Source organism: Osmerus mordax, chromosome 9, assembly GCF_038355195.1.
Source record: "Osmerus mordax isolate fOsmMor3 chromosome 9, fOsmMor3.pri, whole genome shotgun sequence".
Lineage (NCBI taxonomy): Eukaryota > Metazoa > Chordata > Actinopteri > Osmeriformes > Osmeridae > Osmerus > Osmerus mordax.
In genome coordinates, this window is record NC_090058.1 from 15,273,668 (window position 1) to 15,293,945 (window position 20,278).

The window sequence follows — 20,278 nt, forward strand, 5'->3', positions numbered from 1 at the left end:
TCCCTGTGTTAACTCTTCACTGCGTACGGTTTTTCCTCCTTGTCGCCGCACGTTTCCAAAAATAGGCTGCTGCAGTTTTTAAAACGTCTGCATGCACACTGTACACATTTCTGCAAATTGCATTGAACTGAGCTGTGGTCTGAGACGGAAAAACAGTAGGGATAAAGGAATTCATACTCTTGTTGAGCGCTATTGCAGGCATCATTTTGTAGGTTATGTCGCTATGAATATGGCTATCGAGACTTCCAGCATAAGACAGACGCACGTGGAGTTCAACTCAGCTGGAGGTGTGGAGTGTGGACAATATTCGCTCATTATGCACTGAACAAACTTGCCATCCGAAAATGTTGTTTGTATAATCAAACCAAATGTATGACATTAATGCAATGCAACAATACTAATAGCTCCCAAAATAACTTGAACAACAAATTGCTTTAAAAAGCAAAACATGTATCGTAATATGGCTGAAGCATCGCACAATGAACATCTTTTGGATGTTGCCATAGACCCAGATTTTGAACCCCAGAAAAGGCCGAGGTCTTGTACTTGGCCTTTGCCTCGTCCTGAGTCGGATGCAGGGAAGCCCGAACCGACCGACAACGACGTAATTCCAGAAGAGGAGGATGACGAAAGTGAAACAGTCAATGTCACCCCTCAGAAAACAAAGATCTCTAACGACCAAATCACGCACCCCGTAGAAGTTCTGAACCCAGCTTTCAAAGAGGAGAGGAACGACGGGTCTCCTTCAGCCACCCAAGTACTCGTCTCAGCGCTTGGCGGCTCCGCGTCACAGCCGAGGAAGTCCTCTACCCGCAGGAATGCCTGGGGAAACTACTCTTATGCAGACCTTATAACCCAAGCCATTGAGAGCTCCCCAGAAAATAGGTTAACTTTGTCTCAAATCTATGAGTGGATGGTGAGGTCTGTGCCGTACTTCAAGGACAAAGGCGACAGCAACAGCTCCGCTGGATGGAAGGTGAGTAATGTACAGTAGTGACATATTCACATACATTTCTGCAGATCCAAATAAATTCATATTTTATGAATAATTAAGGATGTGCAATATGTCATTGCATCATAGTGTGAACATTGGAGAATGCTTAACTAGCTTTTATCTGGAGGGCCGAGAGTGGATAAGTGAACCAACAAAATTAAATGGTATCGATACAGTATGTAGGGTTAGTGTATAGCAGCCAAAGCCCACTTTATGAGTCTTTGACATCCTTATTTATCATAAAGCCCAGATTGGCTCATGAAAGTGGAGCAAGGGAGTTAGTGTGTTAGGCTGATAACCAGATGTGATGGTGATGTGTATTTATGTTATGTAGGCTGTGTGTGCCAGCCTGGTAGAAATGGGTTGGGCCCTGCTTGCATTATTGCATAATAACCCCCAACCGCCCAGATCAAAGGTTTGTCTGCTGTGATCAAAGTTTGCTTAGTCAGTTACAGTATCTGGAGCAACTTTATTTGTTTCTGCTTATTTGCTGTAATAACTCTTCACAGTAAATGGACTGCATTTATATAGCATGTTTTTATACCTTAGCGGCACCCAAAGCGCTTTACAATTTTTGCCTCTCATTCACCCATTCATACTCACAGTGACACATACCGACGGCAGCGAGCTGCCATGCAAGGCGATTAACAGACGACCCTCTGTACCCCCTGAGCCACAGACGCCCCACACAGAATTCCCTTCCCCTAAAGGCTCAGTTCATACAACTCATAAAACCACCCCAAAAAAAACGGGAAAACAATGTATTTGGATTGTTTTCCCATTGTGTCATACCCTTAAAAGCTCATCTTTCAAAACAGTTAAGTAAAAATTTATAATAATGATGGTGATAATTATATGAAAATCCCAGTGAAGTTCCCCTATTTTATGGATCTACAAATCGTGTCGTACAGCATGGGACTGTATGCAAGTGTGCCTGGTTGGTATCAGGGATTCGTTTGACTTGGAGAACCAATTCATCGGTCATGGAATCGAGTGAAAGCTCGTAGCTTTATAGGATTTAAATGGAGGGAGAGTTCATAAATAAATAAATAAATAAATAAAAGCTGGAAATAGGTTTGTAATCCAGAACAACTGAGGATGAGAGATGGGATGTTTGTATATGCTTCTCAGTGATAAAGATAGGAATATTTATGATCTTTTTGTGCTGTACTTGTGGCACTCGAGGTGGTGTTATTTTGGTTGCAGAAGTGCACAAATACCCTGTGACGTTTTCACAGTAAAATGTATTATATGACTTATTCACCCCATACTGGTAATTGCATTGTCACAACAGAGTATGTTAAACAGTTGATATGCACATAAGGACACTACAATAACTAACAAGTGATCTGGTACAGATGAATATAAGTATGTCTAATTGCAAAGAGTGTAACGTATCACTTTACATTTTAGTCATTTAGCAGACACTCTTATCCAGAGCGACTTACAGTAAGTACAGGGACATTCCCCCGAGGCAAGTAGGGTGAAGTGCCTTGCCCAAGGACACAACGTCATTTTGCACGGCTGGAATCAAACCGGCAACCTTCTGATTAATAGCCCGATTCCCTAACCGCTCAGCCATCTGACTCCCTGTATCAATATACAGCAGTGCATTCTTTGTCAATATGAATGGTATGCATAGTATCAATATCAGTCTGTGAAGTTTGCATTCATAATTCACAGGCAAACCGGATAGCCTTTAATTTAGAATGGGATTAATGTAAGGGTTCTTAAAATCCTGATGAGCATTCCTTGTTTTTCAGAGTTTTTTGGGCTGATTGAGGCAGTTTAGCAGGTTGTCCATCTGTGAAGGGGCTTGGGGAGGGTTGCGACCGTATGTGTATAACACTGCCTGTAGGAGGTGCGGGACTAGTAATCAGGTCTTGAGACTGTAGCTCATCTGGCTCCCCTCTGGGTACATGACACTTATTCAAGACGAGTCCCGTGCATGGTTTTCAGCCATCGATGTAAAAACCTTTTCATTCAGCCTACTGTACATGTCTGGTTTAGAACCTTTGTTTGTTTACTGTCAATGAAAACCACTTTTGTTACTTGTTCCCATTTTGCTGTCAGCTTTTATGAGTTCAGTGATGGGGGTCAGGAGTGAAGGGTTGCTTCTTCTCTCGGAGTCATGTGATCCTGAGAGTTTCTACCTCTCATCTGAGTGAAATCCCTTCTTAGCTTTTCAGAATATTCCATTGCAAATACAATAATGGGGACCTTTTCTACTTTTAAATCCGTTGTAGATTCCGCCGTTGGCTCCGGTGCTCTGAACCTACATCTCATTGGCCTGTGGCCCAGAGCTGAAAAATCAATCAGCTGACTGTACACTATGTAGGTCAATGTGAGAAAAGCTGGTTGTTTTACTCCAGCAGTCAGACTGGATCCACTGGCATAGTTCCAGTCACTCATCAGAACATGGCTTGTGGCTGCGGCAGTGCTGCAGGGAGGGGGAGGGGAGAAGGTAGCTTGACAGTTTGATCTTTTTGGTCTGTGTAGCAATGCAAGGCTCACATCATGGAGCATTATTTTTATCTGAGTGTCTGAGTCAAATTCTACAACGCAGAATAAAAACACAACTACGACAACCTATTTAGCCATCTTAACTAATCTAATGAATGAACAGTTGTCCTCCCTCAACCCTGCTGCTCGGGGGCCCGCTGTCCTGTACACTTGAGATGTTTCCCAGTGCCAGCACACCGTATTTAAATGAATAGTTGTCGACATGCTTTTGAAGAGCTTAAAAATGGTGTGTTGGAAGAGAGAAACATTCTTGAACATACAGGACAGTGGGTCATGAGGACCAGGGCTGAAGACCACTGACAGTGGACCACAGACTCTTGCCAGCCTGGCCATCTGGTCTGGTCTTAACAGGATCTGTAATGTATGCATTTTATTGTTAAATTAAAGAGGTTCCGCATTGTAACGTAAGCTTAAATTTAAAATATTTTAGTTTAAGTGTTAATAATTTGTTGTTTAATTTCACCAGTGTTCACGATTATGCTGCATCAGATAATGCTTGCTTACTGGTTAGGTTTGTTTTGGAAATACCCCAAACCTTCCTGTATATAATAAGCAGGAAGACATTTTGACCTTTTGTACCTGTGTTTGTAATGTAAGTGAAGCCACCTTTGTGACAACTGTCAAGTCTGTTGGCTTGAGACTGTTGTTGAGCCATGTTTCAGGGTGGGTCTACTGATAAATGGGTTGTAGCATGTCTCTGCCTCCATGCTGTTATAGGAAACATGGTATTTTCCCTTTCCACTGAGGCTTCTCTCTACTGTATGCCACTTGGAATACAAATAAGATAAGTCAGCAACATTTAAGGTCAAGGGCAAAACCAAAATGTGGTCTGGTGATGTCTATCCAAACCTATTAATTATAGCGTTGTTCAGAGTGGTTGCTCAATCCAATCAATCTTCCCCTTCCAGGTCAATTATAGGCAAGGGAGGAAAATGGATAACTATCTATTTGCATTAAGAATCAGACCACCTGTTTGCTCCAAAGCGATGAAAGTGCTCACTGCTCAATTTAATTCTATAATTGGCTTTGAGCAAAGGCTTTGCTAGAAGTTTGATGTCAGCACGTAATTCCGTTGACTCACACTATAGGAAGGAATAAGCATTGCTTGTCTAATGTTCTTTCTCATGTTCCAAATAAAACATTTTGTTAATCACCCTCCAACGGCGGATTTTGTGTTTGTGCATTGAATTCAGGAGGGTATACTGTAATGAAAATAACCAATGCGAAGTGCTTAAGTCATACTGCAGCACTATACAGTATGTTGGACTGAGACGAGCCCATATAGTACCCACCTTTACTACCTGTAGATAGTACCTCAACATTGTGTAGGTAATACCTTAACTTAACCATAACCTTGCATAGATGGTACCTCCTGTCCATGCTTTTAGGGTCTATAGGACCCTAATGACACTTTTAAGTGGAGTACAAAGCAATATTACGGTACAATATTTGAGTAGAGTGGGCTAGCATCTGCCTGTTTTTGTCTACCATTACAGATTGTGGTTCAGACTGGAGTCAAACTGTCAGTTCTCATGTTCGTTTTGTGACTTATTTGAGGTGAATTGTTGCACTGTTTCACAGACTTATCCTTGGTATTGTAACCACTGTAATACAGTTAGAACCGTGCAATTCTAGCCCTTGATTATCTGCTGCACTTTCAAACCTCACTTAAATATAAAGTTGCTGCTTGGCCAGGAGTTAAGAAGGGACCGCTCCCCAAACCCATCATCTCATTTGCCAGCCTCTTTTTTTCTGCAGAGATGAGTATGGTCTCTCCTCTGCTGCTGCAGTCTATGATCATACACACTCCAGCTCTTTCATTTTCTACATGCTTCATAATATCTCTTGGGAACTTCTGTAGATCTTTCCCAGCAGCTAGAAATAGGTCACCGTAAGGAGATGTGAAGGAATATCTCTGTAAGAAGAACTACCTTGTTTCCATCTGCAGTGTGATCTCCTAATGTATTATTCCGTTTTAGCTTCATAGGCATACTGCCAATATGATATAGCAAATATTAAAAAACTAATAATAATTATAAAAAAGAAGCATGTAAACTTCCCGAAATGCCCAATTCCAAACAAAACTTTTTTTTTCATTCCAGAATTCCATCCGGCACAACCTGTCGCTTCACAGCCGGTTCGTGAAGGTCCAGAACGAGGGGACGGGGAAGAGTTCCTGGTGGATGGTGAACCCAGAGGGCGGCAAGGGAGGCAAAGCTCCGCGGCGACGGGCCGTATCCATGGACAACAGCAACAAGTACATCAAAGGTGCCAGGGGGCGTGCCACCAAGAAGAAGGCCTCCCTCCAGGCTGCTCAGGAAGGCAGCTCCGAGAGCTCGTCCAGCCTGTCCAAGTGGACAGGAAGCCCCACCTCCCGCAGTAGCGATGAGCTTGACGCCTGGACGGACTTCCGCTCACGCACCAACTCCAACGCCAGCACCATCAGCGGCCGCCTCTCCCCCATCCTTGCCAACCTGGAGCTGGACGAGGTGCCTGACGACGACTCCTCCCTCTCCCCTATGCTCTTTTCCAGCCCCAGCAGCATGTCCCCATCCACCGGCCCCACCGGCCTCTCTGACCTGGCCGGGACCATGAACCTCAACGACGCGCTCTCCGACAACCTGATGGACGATCTCCTGGACAATATCAGCCTGACGGCGTCCCAGAAGCCCCCTGGGGAGGAGGAGGATGGAGCCAACGCGCAGGGGAGTTCAGTGTTTACCTTCAGCTGCTCGGGGAGCAGTCTGGGCGTCCCCTCCGGCAGCTACGGCCCTAACTCCGTCTTCAACCCGCCGTCCGTCACCAGCCTACGCCAGTCCCCCATGCAGACCATCCAGGAGAACAAGCAGGCCACCTTCTCCTGCATCTCCCGCTTCAGCGAACAGACCTTGCAGGACCTGCTCAACATGGAGTCACACAACCCCAACAATGTCATGCTCACCCAGTCGGACCCGCTCATATCGCAAGCGAGCACGTCCATCAGCTCCCAGAACTCCAGGAGAAACGTCATGCTGCTGCGTAAGGACCCCGTCATGCTCACCCAGGCAGGTTCCGCTGCTGTCGGCCAGGCCCAATGTCCTGCCTGGCAAGCTGGCTTGTCCGCCTCTGCTAACGGGGGTTTGGGAGTAATGAACAACTCTGACCACCATGAAGCTAAGCAGCATCTCCAGCCGTCTCCCAGCAAGAACTCCACTCTGCAGCTTGGCCCAGAACGTTTCCACACAGATTTGGATTTAGATGTGTTCAATGGCAGCCTCGAGTGTGACATGGACAGTATTATCCGTAACGAACTGATGGATGCCGACTGCCTAGACTTGAGCTTCGATTCTCACCTCGTCTCTGGCGATAATGCTAACATCAGCTCTGGGAGCTTCTCTGGCTCCAAACAAACCAGCCCCCAGAGCTGGGTTCCTAGCTGAAGAGTCGTGCCAGAACATCAGAGAAAACAGTGGTGAACAAGGGATGAAAAGGAGAGTTCACCATCCTGAATTATGGAACTTGAGAAAAGAGAACTTTAAAATGTAAGCATTAGTTGATGTTTGATATAGTAGTGTGACTTTTTTTTAATTATTATTATTATCGGGCATTACATTGGGTACTGTATTTTTAAATGTATAAAAAAAGGCATGATGGATGAGATTAGCAGATTTCTTGAGTCCCATATTTTAGAAAAGAAAGTTTGATCAAGATTCATAGTTGTGTTCGCTGGACATTGTGACCATGAGGTGTTATAGTAACGTGTTATAATGAATGGATTTGTAGAGGTTAATGTGAAATACATGTAAATATACACTTTTTTTAAGTCTCAGGGACCCATCTACATGATGAGCTGTAACACTCATGGAAATATTGTTTCACCCTGCTTTGCCTGTCATTACATCCTCTTAATTATACCTGATGCGACACAATGTTGCCAAACCAGCTGTCTGCCTGTTTACTGAACAAGCTGCAGAGAATGTTACAATGTTTTAGGGGTATTTTTTGAATTTCCCTAGCTGAATGAGAAATGAACAAAAAACTGTTTTGAAAACATCTTGCCTCCATGCACCATTTCATGCAACAATGTCGTAAAGAGCAACAATGTTAGCTAAACGTGATGTTTTTTCACAGTGTGATTTGTAAGTGTTTACTAGCCTTCCTTTCCCTGTGATTTTAGTAATAATTCTGAGAACTTCCTTCCTGACTGAAAAAGTGTTATGTTCATAAGGGATTATCCTGCCAGTTCCTTGCCCATCCTTTCTTCTCACTGCAATACTGGAAACCTCAAGAGATACCACAATGGATAGAATAAAACACAGTCTACAGAGGTTTCCATTGCGTAGCCATAGGCAATGTAAATTGTCAATATAACATGTAGTCCTACATTATCTGGGTATGGAAGACAGAGGCCTGAGAGAAGCTAGCATGCTAGTTTTTAGGTGCTAAGGGGGAAACAAGAGTGTCAGTATAAACATCTTCCTTGGTGCACTCCATTTTGTTATCAGTACTTTCAACAGGTGGTGAAATAACTATTTTAAACCATGTACAGCATTTTACAAATACTTTGTATGAATATGTACTGTAAAAGTGTAGAACACTATCTTGAATTTTTGCCAAATTCTATCCAAGAAATATAGAAGTGGAGAATTTGCAGGAAGAGGTCGCAGATTCAAATACCACTGTACGTCGCTTTGGACAAAAAGCGTCTGCTAAATGAGTAAAATGTAGTAAATGAAGCAGTGGTAAGGCCGTAGCATGCGGGGTTTAATTTCAGAGTGTAGTTCTTAGAACAATAACATAGTAGCTAAATTAAGTTTACAATTGCTACATGCCTGATTTGTCTCTTACCAGTGTGTGCAATCAAGCTTTTCTGCATTCATTCATCCTGCTCTTTTATTCCAGGGAAAATATCTTGTTTTTCTTTTCTTTTTATTCTTTCACGTAAATATGTTTAAATTGTGTTGGCGCAGGCTGCTTTTGCTCTACGTGCGTTAGATCGCCCGCTCTCCTTCAATGCAGTCTTGGCCTCAGAAGGGGGAAGACGGGTGACGAAGGCAAGCAGACATGGCACACTTTGTTAAACATTCCGTGTAGCATCAGAAAGGCGTCGTAGACTAGTCCTAGTAGATGAAAATGAGAAATGAAGAAGCCAATTAACGACTTTAGGCTATAGGCCTATGTGGTGTGACACAATTATTAATTCATTAACTAATTTCGGCATATACCATCATGGCCAACTTCATATCGCGCTACTGGTTAGGAGTAGCCTACTCACCATGTAGGCTACATTTAGTATTTGCTGTTAGCCGATTCACCAATGTAGATAAATTAACCCGAATTTGACTTTTAACGTCATTGACAAAACACTCACTGCCAATTGTCATTACTTCTCACTTCCATCAGTTCATAATGATGTTTGTATTTCCATGTTAATACCCACTAAGGATTGTAATGTAGGTTATACAACAAATGGTGCATGTAAATAAAGTTGTTTGAAGCACTGACGCTGCTTTTGTTATTGAATAATGAGATTTTACATAAAGTTTTTTTTTCAGCGCATATCGACAGGTCTAAAGGAAATGCCGTCTAACCCTAAATCTTGTGAATCCGTGTCAAAGCACTCAACAAGGAGAACAGAAACCCTATTGAAATGCGCTCAGTCTCCTTGGATACTGAGCAACAAGCCGGAGGTTTTACTGCAAAAGGGTTTGGGTGCAAAAGCTTAATCATGTTTAAGGACAAGGTGTACAAAGTGTCCTCCACAGCCAGGGTAGAGCAGATGGAAAAGGAGTTATCTGTCCAACTCGATGCGCTTAGGTCAGAGATTGAGCAAAGTGGAATTACGCTGTCTGGAGCACCTTCGACATCTTTCAGGTGTGTCCCATGAATGTATAATAGGCCTACTCTGATTAGCTAAATAACTTTATATTGCTAACGGAATATTTTTTTTTTTTTTTTGTGCAACATTGGTACATGTTCATGTTTGATCCTTCACCAGTTGTTATTGTAATTTCAGTTCAGTGCCAGTTCCAAAAGATGCGTCCTACTTCCGCAGAGAGAGAGAGCAACTCCTGAAGAGGTGCCTTCAGGTTAACACATTCAGTTGTTTCAATAGCATAGCCCTTTACACACAGTGTCTCGAAGGACTTCATGTCCAAATACAGTAACAATACCAATTCGGAAGAATACCTTACATCTTACTTTTCTTGGTCCAGAAAATTGGCAAATGTAGAATACATCATAGGCATATATTAGTAGAATTTTTTAACAGTCAAAGTTAGTTACGGTTGGCCGAGTTGTTCTTCAAGTGTTCATAACAATACAGTTTTAACGTTGGTGTGTTAGGTGTCCCAGGGCCTGCCGTCGTGTTCCCAGGCTGAGGTGATGCAGAGGGAGCTGGAGAGCTGTCTCAACCTGGAGTACACATCTGAGAGCCTGCCTCTACTCTTGCACCAGGTGACCTAGTGTAGGCTCATACTGACAGCCAACCAAACTGACATACTGAACATCTCTTAACACCATTGCGTAACACTATAGCATCCACTATAGGAATGTGTCTCTGCAGTCAGACAGAGAATGTACATCTGTGCTAACACCTTAGATGTAGGTTTTGTAGCAAACAGTAGATGCCCCCACCGATGTCAAAAGACCATTTAGCAACCGAGCTGAGGGTAGTTATTATATATTGAGGGAAAAATGTTTGTCCACACCAGTGTTAAAAACAAAACCATACCCTTGCTGTGGACATTATCATAATCTGTCGCATTAAATTATAATCTTATTATAGTGGGTTGTTTTAGTGCAGATTTGTTTTTGATGGCCAGAGCAATATTGATCTGTAATCTTGTTACTGTAGATTAGTGCAGATATATTGGACCAGTACCAGCACTCCAAAAGTCTACAAACGCTTCCTGTTTTGTTGGTCAGTTTTATGTAGACCGATCCTATCAACTGGCCCAGGTGAAGTACCTTCTCATGCTAAGGTGGAAGAGGTTCAGTCGGCATTCTCACGTCATTGAGAAGCTGTATCCTACATATAAGGTAATATGCTATAAACTATTCACATATCCTAATAGTCATTAAATCAATATTACTGGACATTGTATTTCTCAGTTAAGGTTATAGCTAATCTCAGCAGGGTAGTGTTGTATGAAATAATGTGACTACTAAAATAACATGATATAACAACATTGATAAAAAAATTGTGCCAAATGACGTTGTGCCCTTGGGCAAGGAACTTCACCCTACTAGCCTTGGGGTGAATGTCCCTGTACTTACTGTAAGTCGCTCTGGATAAGAGCGTCTGCTAAATGACTAAATGTACATTATTTTTGTTGTTGTTGTTGGCCTGGTTGTTTGGTGCCCAGACGCAGGTGTTGTACCTGGTGAGAGAGTATGAGGACGCAGTCCAGCGGGCACACAGACTGGCAGCCTCCAGGGAGATGCTACTCTCAGGCAGGGGCAGCCCCATCACTGTGGTCACCAGGGAGGATGTCACCGTCTACCTCAGCTGGCTCGTGTGCCACCTCCACTCGCTCAAAACCATCCACAGCTTCTTGAGAGTAAGCTGGCTTCAATATAGGATATTTGTATATTATATTCAACCTAGAAAGAGGACCCACTCTGAGAAACTTAGATACACTGGTGTAGTCAAATCAAATCAAATTTATTTGTATAGCCCTTTTTACACGCAAGCATGTCACAGAGGGCTTCACATATGCCCATAGAACTGCCCCTCAACCAACCTAAACCCTCAAGGAAGACAAGGAAAAACTCCCAAAAAACTCTCAACAGGAGAAAAATGGAAGAAACCTTGGGAGGAGCAATTCAGAGAGGGATCCCCTCCTCCAGAGACGGTTGGTGAGAGAGAGGAGCAGAACACAGGCTAAACATAGTCATACAGTGTCGGTGGGTTTTTAAAACACCAAAATCCATTGTTCAACTTTATAGATGTAGGACAGGACCGGGAGACTCGCGACCAGGTCCAGCGTTGGCTGACCGACGACCAGGCAGGTGCTGACAACTCAAACCCCCCACACCACAAGGGATGTGTGTGGGGGGGGACAGAGAGAGGAGAGCAGGGATTAGAGGATGCCAGGAGCAGATAACAGTTACAGTCATAATAGAATGAGATCCCCACCGGTCAAGTGTGGACTGGTGCAGCAATTTAACAGAGCAAAAAAGGGGAATTTGATGCAACCCCACACACCAAGACAGCGACAGCCCCCCCCATTTGGAACATGAAATCTGTTCCAGGGGAAGAGAACTCTAAAATAAGTTATACTTATAGAATAAGGATGGAAGCAACCCGTCCCCCATTGCCTCCAACTAGTAACATACTTACCTTTAACAGTCGTAGAATTTACTAAACAATAACGTTTTTAACCTAATTTTAAATGTCGAAACAGTATCAGACTCCTTAATTGAGACGGGTAATTTGTTCCAGAGAAGAGGTGCTCTATATGAGAACGCCCTACCTCCAGCTGTTTTTTTCTTAACTTTGGGAACCACCAGATAGCCGGCATCTTGAGATCTAAGTGTCCTTGCGGGGCAATAGGGTGCAAGGAGACCGGAGAGGTACAGTGGTGCCAATCCATGCAGAGATTTGTATGTTAGTAGTAGAACTTTGAAGTCAGCTCTGGCTTGGATAGGGAGCCAGTGTAGAGAGATAAGAGTAGATGTTATGTGATCAAACTTTCTTGATCTGGTCAATAGTCTAGCAGCAGCATTTTGCACCCGCTGTAAATTTTTTAGGTGGGTAATTGGGAGGCCAGAGAACAACACATTGCAATAGTCCAATCAGGACGTAACAAATGCATGTATTAGTTTTTCGGCATCATCCTTTGAGAGAAGTTTTCGTATTTTGGCAATATTACGTAGATGGAAAAATGCAGTTCTGGTAATTTGCTTAATATGGTACTCAAACGAAAGGTCTGGGTCCATTGTGACTCCTAAATTTTTTACTAGCTGGCTTTGAGAGACTTTGACGCCGTCTAGGTCTAAGGTCAGATTGGGAAAATTATTTCTATATTTTTTAGGACCGAAAATTTGAACCTCGGTTTTATCCGAATTTAGAAGAAGGAAATTTGCAGTCATCCAAGCTCTCAACCTAGAAACACATTTTTCCATAGCATGTGGAAATTCTCCAGACTTTATAGACATATATAGCTGAGTATCATCTGCATAACAGTGAAAATTTACCCCAGAGCTTCTAATTATGTTTCCTAAAGGCAGCATATAGAGAGAGAATAACAGAGGGCCTAGAACTGAACCCTGTGGTACTCCGTATTTTACAGTGGAGCTCCTGGATGAGCAGCCATCATAGTGGACATATTGTGATCTATCAGATAGATACGATCTAAACCACTGAAGTGACGTACCAGAAATCCCAACATAGTTCTCCATACGTTCCAAGAGAATCTCATGATCCACCGTGTCAAAAGCTGCACTTAGGTCTAAAAGAACCAGGACAGAGATAGAACCTGCGTCAGAGGCTAACAGTAGATCATTGACTACCCTGGCTAATGCAGTTTCAGTGCTGTGGTGGAGACGAAATCCAGACTGGAGAGGTTCATAAAGCTGATTTGAGGAGAGGTGCTCAGTGAGCTGTTGTGCCACAGCCTTCTCTAAAATTTTGGAGAGAAATGGCAAATTTGAAATTGGCCTGTAGTTGCTAAGACAACCTGGATCCAGGTTTTTTTTTTTTAGAAGGGGCTTAATAATAGCTTGTTTGAAATCGATGGGGACTTGGCCAGTGTAGTGTTCTGTCATCCATTTTATTTAATTGTTTAGAACTTTTTTTATTGGGGGATAACAGAAGCAGGTATAGTGTGATTTGGAACTTGTTTTGATTAGATTGGCTACGATAGTTTAGAAGGAAGTATCTGTGTGACAAGGAAATAAGTGGGTGTTCTCTATATACCTCAACATACCCATGACATATGGTACATTTAATAAACCTCACAGTGAATTCTGTCCAGTATGGTGAAGTGCACATTCTGTTCTGGTTTCAGGTTTTACACTGTCTCCCAGCATGTGACAGGAGGGAAAGAGAGAACAGGACGACAGGAGAGGGTTTGACCTCATTTTCCAGCACATCTGTCCAAACTCAGATAACACAGCTTTCAGAGAGCGAGAGCACAACTTGAACTGGAAATCCTGAATAATTCATTTGTCGATCAATTAACCGAAACCGGGGTTCAATAAATTAAGAGTTAAATTGCACAGAAGCAATGGTTATGAAACTATAATCTAACTTTAATGGTGATGCAATGTTTATGAAAACATAATCTAACTTTAATGCTGTTGGGCTGTACTTTCAGAGTGTCCAGACCTGGTTAATAACGTTCCCTTGCACACATTTAAACTGGAGGAGTTTCGCCTTGAGCTGCAGTCTTTGGTTTCATATTTCAAACTGCCCTACAACACACTCAACATCAAAACCCCTGTAGATGAGATGGAGCTCTTCAGCATGGTGGGGAAACACTAAGAATCTTTAGGACTGCAGTTCCTTCAGAGGGTTTTTGATGTTGACTGTACCACAGATCTTTTTAAATCCTAAATTTCTGACAGGTGTCGAGGGAGTTCAGGTCTCTCTTCAAGAATCAAGAGGAGATGAAGACCTTTCTGGTGTACGGTGGCACTGATGCCACAGAGAGCCAGTGGGGAAGGATGAGGGCAAGCATGGCGCTCATGAAGGAAGCCAACTGGATCTCCTTCATCCAGGTGTGGAGAGACCACGCCACGTTGCTCGCATGTTTCCTGGCCAACTTCTAGTTTGATCAGTTCCACTGTATTTTAGGGCTGTGGATGATTTTGAGGACATGAACATGTCTCTCCACAAACAGATGAAGCCCAGACGAGATCCATGGCAACAAAAGCTTGTCACTAAGCTGAAGGAGCTTAAGTCTGTAGATGAATTACTCTGGATGCACAGCAAGTTCCTTCAGGTATGATAGTAGTATGATAATGTAATGTCTCTCAAACCTTCTCTCTGTACACTTGCATCCAAGCAGACTTCCCTGTATCTAACCACCTCTAACCTCCTTTAACCCCATGTAACCCCCCGTAACCCTCTGTAACTCTCCATAACCCTCTGTAACCCACTGTAACCCTCAGTAACCCAATATAACCCCATGTAACCCTCCATAACTCACCGTAACCCCCTGTCAATCACTGTGGCCCACTGTAACCCTCTGTAACCCTCTGTCTGGGTTCTCCAGGTGTCTGATCAGCAGTGTCTGAGTGATGCCCTGAGGGACCATGCTGCCCTGGTCTCAAACCCTCAACCCCTGACACCACAGCCCAGTAGAGAACCATACCTCTCCCAGATCTGGACCAGCATCTACAATGCCGCACATCTCTTCCAGGCATGTACCACTTTGTTGTAACTCTCTACATTGAGCATTACATTACGGGGGTAAATACATTTTCTATTAGGCATTCCTGGATTGAGCCTAAGTTCAGTCAAGACACTCACCTATTGATTTGATGATTTATTGATAGCCATAGACATGGAAATGGGTAGACTTTGGCAAAGTGGATGTATGTAAGGGAGCGAATAGAGTACAAATTCACCTGATGGACAGTAACATACAGACAACGCAGGGGAGATGGGGATGGTGGAGGGCGGCAGCAGCACAATAATACAACAACCGGGGGTGTATCCGTGTGGCATTTCTACTACTGACTTATCGGACATGGACCTGTAGGCTTGATATTACACAGGTGTAGTTGATGAGCAAGATGTGTGCTGCCCGAGTTCCATGCCTGAACAAGGCTTTGCTTAGGGGACCCCAAAGACCTATTCAAACACTGCCTAAATTAGTCAATACTGAAAGAGAGAATAATCCCCCCCCCATCCCCCAGGACTCCAGTGTGAAAGACAGGGGTCTACTGAGATATGGACTCATTGGGGGAAAGGACCAGAGCAGCACTAAGAGCAGGCCATCTGCAGTGAAGAAAGCAACTGAAAGGTTTGTTCAGATGGTACTTTGTAATGTGAGAAAGAGGAACATGCTGTGCTGAGTCTCTTTCAATGAAAGTCGTTTTTAATCATATTTACTCCCAACTCTTAGTATCTGGTTATCTCCTTAATAAACGTCCTCCTACCCCTCCACCTCCTTCTTCTTCTCCTCCTCCTCCTCCTCCTTTCCCTTCCTTCTCTTCCTCCTCTCCCCTCTCCCCCATCCCCTCATAGCTACAACTACATGGACAGCATGCAGCTGTTGGGGCTGGAGGAGATCCAGGAGGAATCCAGCTCAGACCCCGTTCTGACCCGGGGGGCATACCTGTCCCTCCTCTATCTCCGCCACCTGAAGATCAGGGAGCAGCAGGTCAGGAGGGGCAGCGTTTACAGTCACACATTTAAACGTGGCAATGTCTCAAACTGATTTTTGAAATGTAGTTGGAGTTGTAGAATGTTTTGGAAAAACAACCCTAGGAGAGTACAAAGTGCACATCACCACTAAAACTTTTAAGGAGTTGAAAGGATTAAGTAAAGTGTGTATATATATATAAAACACTTGCAGTGATTTAAGTTCAGGTAAGTCTATCAACACATTAGGATGGTATTGTACAGTAGTGGTTCCGTATCAACCACCCTGCCTCCCTTGGTCTCCACCTGTCCTCCCAGCGTGTGTGCCTGGGCCTGCTGAACTACCTACGCTCCGTGGAGAGGACCCTGACGTTTGACACAGCTGGCCTGCGCGTGGAGGGAGGTGGCCTTTTCGCCAGTGCGGAGGAGACAGGCTGGATGAACGCTGTCAGAGGAGGGGATGGGTTACCAGGCGGCCTGGACTCTCTGCACTATTGCTACAACACCCCTGTTGACTACAAGGTGAGCCATGGAAATGCTACTTGAAACACTGACTGGACCCCAAAATATTGATCTTTTAAAGATTTCTTCAAATCTTTTTCAGTCAAAATGTCTTCTGTTTTTTAATGCAGGTCCACTGCTCGGAATTCATGGAGTTCCCAGAGGTGGAGAACCTTCACGACTTCTACTGCTCTGAGGAAAGGTTTCTTCACACCCAGGACCAGAGAGGTCTCTACGTGGTCTACGACGCTGCCCTGCGGGACCTGGAGGAGCTGGGGGACACGCTGCTGCTGCTGGGCTCTTTCTACATCCAGCGTGGCAGACGAGAGCCAGGGGGAAGATCGGAGGAGTCGTATGTCTCTGGGGCAGACTCTTGCTCTCAGGCTGAAACGGACATCGACCGCGTGGCAGTCCTTCTAGACCTGTGGACGTGTGAAGCTGACTTTTTGGAGAGCAAAGTACAGGTACTTTATAGGTAGATTTAGAAGTGATCATCTTATGCTCGTTTCATTATTATACAGTATTAATTTACTATTCACATGTGGGATTAATATGATAAACGTAACGTGCAAAGCTGACTTTCTGGAGAAAAAAATACAGGTGCAGTCTTCTTCAGTTGTGATTGCTTTGGTATAATAGGTATACTAGATCACGATTTCTTTCATTTTCAGGTATTGAACTGCTACTTTGAGGCCTACCAGCATGCTGCAGGATCAGAGCAGAGGTTTGCTCTGGCCCAGGTCATCACAGACATCATGCACAGAAAGCCTCATTTGGACCTGGGTTCAGAGTACTTTGTACAGGCATACAGAGATGAGATCATCTGCCTTGAAACCCACAGGCAACTCATCAAAACAATTCTGGACTGCCAGGTAGCTATAAAATAAAGACATCTGATTCAGGTTTCTCTCAGATTCCCCCTGTCCTTGGAGACAGATTCAGTTTTTGTCTCTAACATAAATAACAGATTGATGAAGAGCGTCAGTACCTTAATCGTGTTTGGAGAGAGGGTCAGAGAGGCACAGTGGATGAATACGGCCTTCCGCAGAACTATGTTCCCAAATATCTGGTCTCTCTGGGTGGCGACAGGTAAGTCCTACTCAGTGATTGAATGTTTAGTAAAGTACCTATAATCGTTCTAAGACAAAGACTATCGGATACTGCACAGATTTATTGTGTGTGTGTACATATGTGTTTGTCTCTCTCCCCTCTGCTTGTTTGGATTTCTTTGGTTGCAGTCCTGCTCTAATGAGTGTGTTCTTGCTGGAGGTCCACCCCTCCCTCTGTCTGGCTGCTGACGTGTACCAGGGTCTGACCCTGGCCCATACGGAGCTCTGCCATCTCCACAGCCCCAGGGGCGTTGCAGACAGAGTAGCCCTGGAACAGAGACTCCTGCAGCAGGCACTACAGAACTGGGAGTCCCTGGCTTCTCCCGGGGCCTCCTACAGCTTTCAGACTCAAAAGGATGTAAGTGGCCTCACATTTAAACCATCACAAACACAGCAACGATGTCTACGTTCATGTCTTCCATCTTTTTATGTCTCAGTTGTTTTCAGACGTGTTTTTCGAGGATCCCGCCCTGGTGCGAGGCCTGGGCTCATCTCTCCTCAGGGCTGCTGAGGAGAAGGATGTTCTCCAAGGGAAGGAGAAGCAGTTCCACGCTGTGGAGATCCTCTCAAAGCTGCTGGAGCTGGTCACCCTGCGACATCGACTGATGGAGTCTGTCTCAGAAACAGAACATCTGGCACAGTTGAGATCCTAGTGGCCACGTCCACCCATAACACCCCCCCCCCCTTAAATTTATGGATTGTAGTCAAATGTTCCATGGCTTTCAAATCATGATAAAAACAGGAAATAGTACAAAAATAGCCTTGTGTGTTTCCTATCTCTAAGACTGTATAAGAAGCTGGCTGTGGAGCTGGGATTTGATGGGTTCCACCTGTTCATTCGGCCAGTACAGTTTGAGTTTGCTGTCCAGAGAGACAGAGCAGAGCAGAGGCCTCTGTTTCTCACCAGTCTGCTGCAGGACAGCACCTCTCTGGACAGGTAGACAGCTTGTTATATAAAATACATTACAATTGCTAAAATTGTTCATGTAATAATAATTGTTTAAAGAAGATATTCATAGACTTTGAACAACTTAACTGTGTAGTAATGTATGGATGAATACATAAAACAAATACTGTGTAAATTACATGAATTACAAATGAAAACACAATGTTTTGTTATTATGGTGGGGAACCTTGACATGGAATGTTACTCTCATACAGGTACACTCCATCCTGCCTGCCACTGGGAATCCAGGAGCTGGATGAGAACCAGATAGGCCGGTTCAGTTTCAGCTCAGAGGAGGCAGTTATAAATGTACATAACACAAGCAGTAATACATGTCAAAGGGGATGGAGAAAGTATCTGTCTGTCTGTCCGTCCGTCCATCCATCCATTTAGAGAGGTTTTGACTTTGTTAGTACTCAAAAACGATGTACTTACTTAAAATAACAGTGTACCTCTGTTCTCTTCCTTTGCCTAGCTGATGAACAAGTCAGGTATAGAGAACCTTCAGGTGACCTTGGCCTGTCAGGTGACGCAGAAGAATGCCCTGATTGGTGCTGTGAAGCAGGCGTGTCTCTGCTATTGGGCAGAGACGTTTACAAGTTCACCTGAGGTACACTAAAACATGGTGTAACTGATCAGAACTGCAATTTTTTTGCAGAATTTCTTTTTTTTGCAGAAAAATAATTAGTGTCCTGAAGATTCATTTTCTTCTTTTTCGTTGGTTTAGGGGAGCCCTAGTCCTTGTGATGTTGTCAGGCCCTCAGATATGCTGGATCCTGAGGTAAAAAAAGACCCCAACTGCTCATTAGAGAAGGTTGACAATTCCTTGCCAGCAGGACCAAAGGCAACAACCCAAGGGTCAGCCAGGGAGAGGTCAATAAAACATAATGGATTGTTGTTATCCCTGTTGATACTGCAGTTGGAGAGTTGGAAAAACTTTATTTTTCCCTCTAGGCTAGCTCAGGCCTTTGTTTCCATCCAGCTGGAGAAGGTGGGACTGCGAGACCTGATGCTGAACTCTTTCCTCAAGAGGAAGCAGGTGACTGGAGGCCTGATGAAGAACCCTGTAAGTCAGATGGCGAGCTGAGCGGTAACCACAGTGATTCCCACGTTCAGCTGTAGTCATATCATTGTCTTTTACACCACAGGAGGAAATGGCCAAGGCTAAGAGAACGTTGATTCTTGAGTTCTGTCAAATGTAAGTTCATGTTTTTCCGCTGTTAAATTTGTTTCTATTGATATTAGAAACAGATTGTTTGCTAGATATATTTTTACCGTATACCATTACAGTGGTTGCATACTGTTTAAGTATTTAAAATGTAATGCCAGTCAATAACTCAAAGATCAATCATTTTAGACAGTATCATGTTGCTTTGTTTATGTTGTTGTGGTTATCCTCAGGTTCAGTAACCGCATGTCTGAGTGTTGTGTGAGAGGGCAGATAATCGCCAGGTACCACAGCCTAACCTCCCTATTGGATGACCTACCTGTCATTCGCCAGTCCTACTTCATGATTGGGCGAGCCCATGAGGTAAAAAGCAAGTTGGACTCAGAGCATGGACTACGTCCTAACCCGAGGTAAGAGCAATGTGTGAAATACGCTGAGCTTTAGCTGTACTATAAATGTACCACAGCTCTGTGATAACTTCCAAGACAGGGTGGGCAGTCAGAGATGTTATTTGGGCAACTACATTACTTTAAAAAAGTCAAAACAACGTCACAGAGTTAGAGTTGAATAACGTAAACCTTGTAGCCATCTAGACAGACATTTTAGCACCTCTATCATGAACACAAACTTCACATGGTTAATCAAAGAGGTGAGACATTCTGTAATAGCTTGTTCAAAGTTGGTCAGGAGATCTTGTTCTACTGTATCTTTCTCTGGGCGGACAGGACGTTTCGCCCACGAC

General features: G+C 43.8%; 2 protein-coding genes across 2 annotated transcripts; both read left to right on the forward strand.

The window, feature by feature from the left end:
• Nucleotides 1-192: 192 nt before the first annotated feature.
• foxo3a (forkhead box O3A) lies at nucleotides 193-8,988 on the forward strand. Its single transcript, XM_067243827.1, has 2 exons — nucleotides 193-976; nucleotides 5,620-8,988. Exons 1-2 carry the CDS (start codon nucleotides 449-451, stop codon nucleotides 6,934-6,936), a joined length of 1,845 nt encoding a protein of 614 aa, XP_067099928.1. The 5' UTR covers nucleotides 193-448; the 3' UTR covers nucleotides 6,937-8,988.
• Nucleotides 8,989-9,224: 236 nt separating this feature from the next.
• si:ch73-242m19.1 (uncharacterized) lies at nucleotides 9,225-19,778 on the forward strand. Its single transcript, XM_067243373.1, has 19 exons — nucleotides 9,225-9,266; nucleotides 9,842-9,952; nucleotides 10,864-11,058; nucleotides 14,069-14,221; nucleotides 14,344-14,445; nucleotides 14,719-14,865; nucleotides 15,365-15,471; nucleotides 15,696-15,831; nucleotides 16,131-16,334; nucleotides 16,445-16,777; nucleotides 16,985-17,185; nucleotides 17,281-17,402; nucleotides 17,552-17,780; nucleotides 17,860-18,062; nucleotides 18,207-18,359; nucleotides 18,584-18,677; nucleotides 18,844-18,978; nucleotides 19,351-19,434; nucleotides 19,770-19,778. Exons 1-19 carry the CDS (start codon nucleotides 9,225-9,227, stop codon nucleotides 19,776-19,778), a joined length of 2,760 nt encoding a protein of 919 aa, XP_067099474.1.
• The last annotated feature ends 500 nt before the right edge of the window (nucleotides 19,779-20,278 follow it).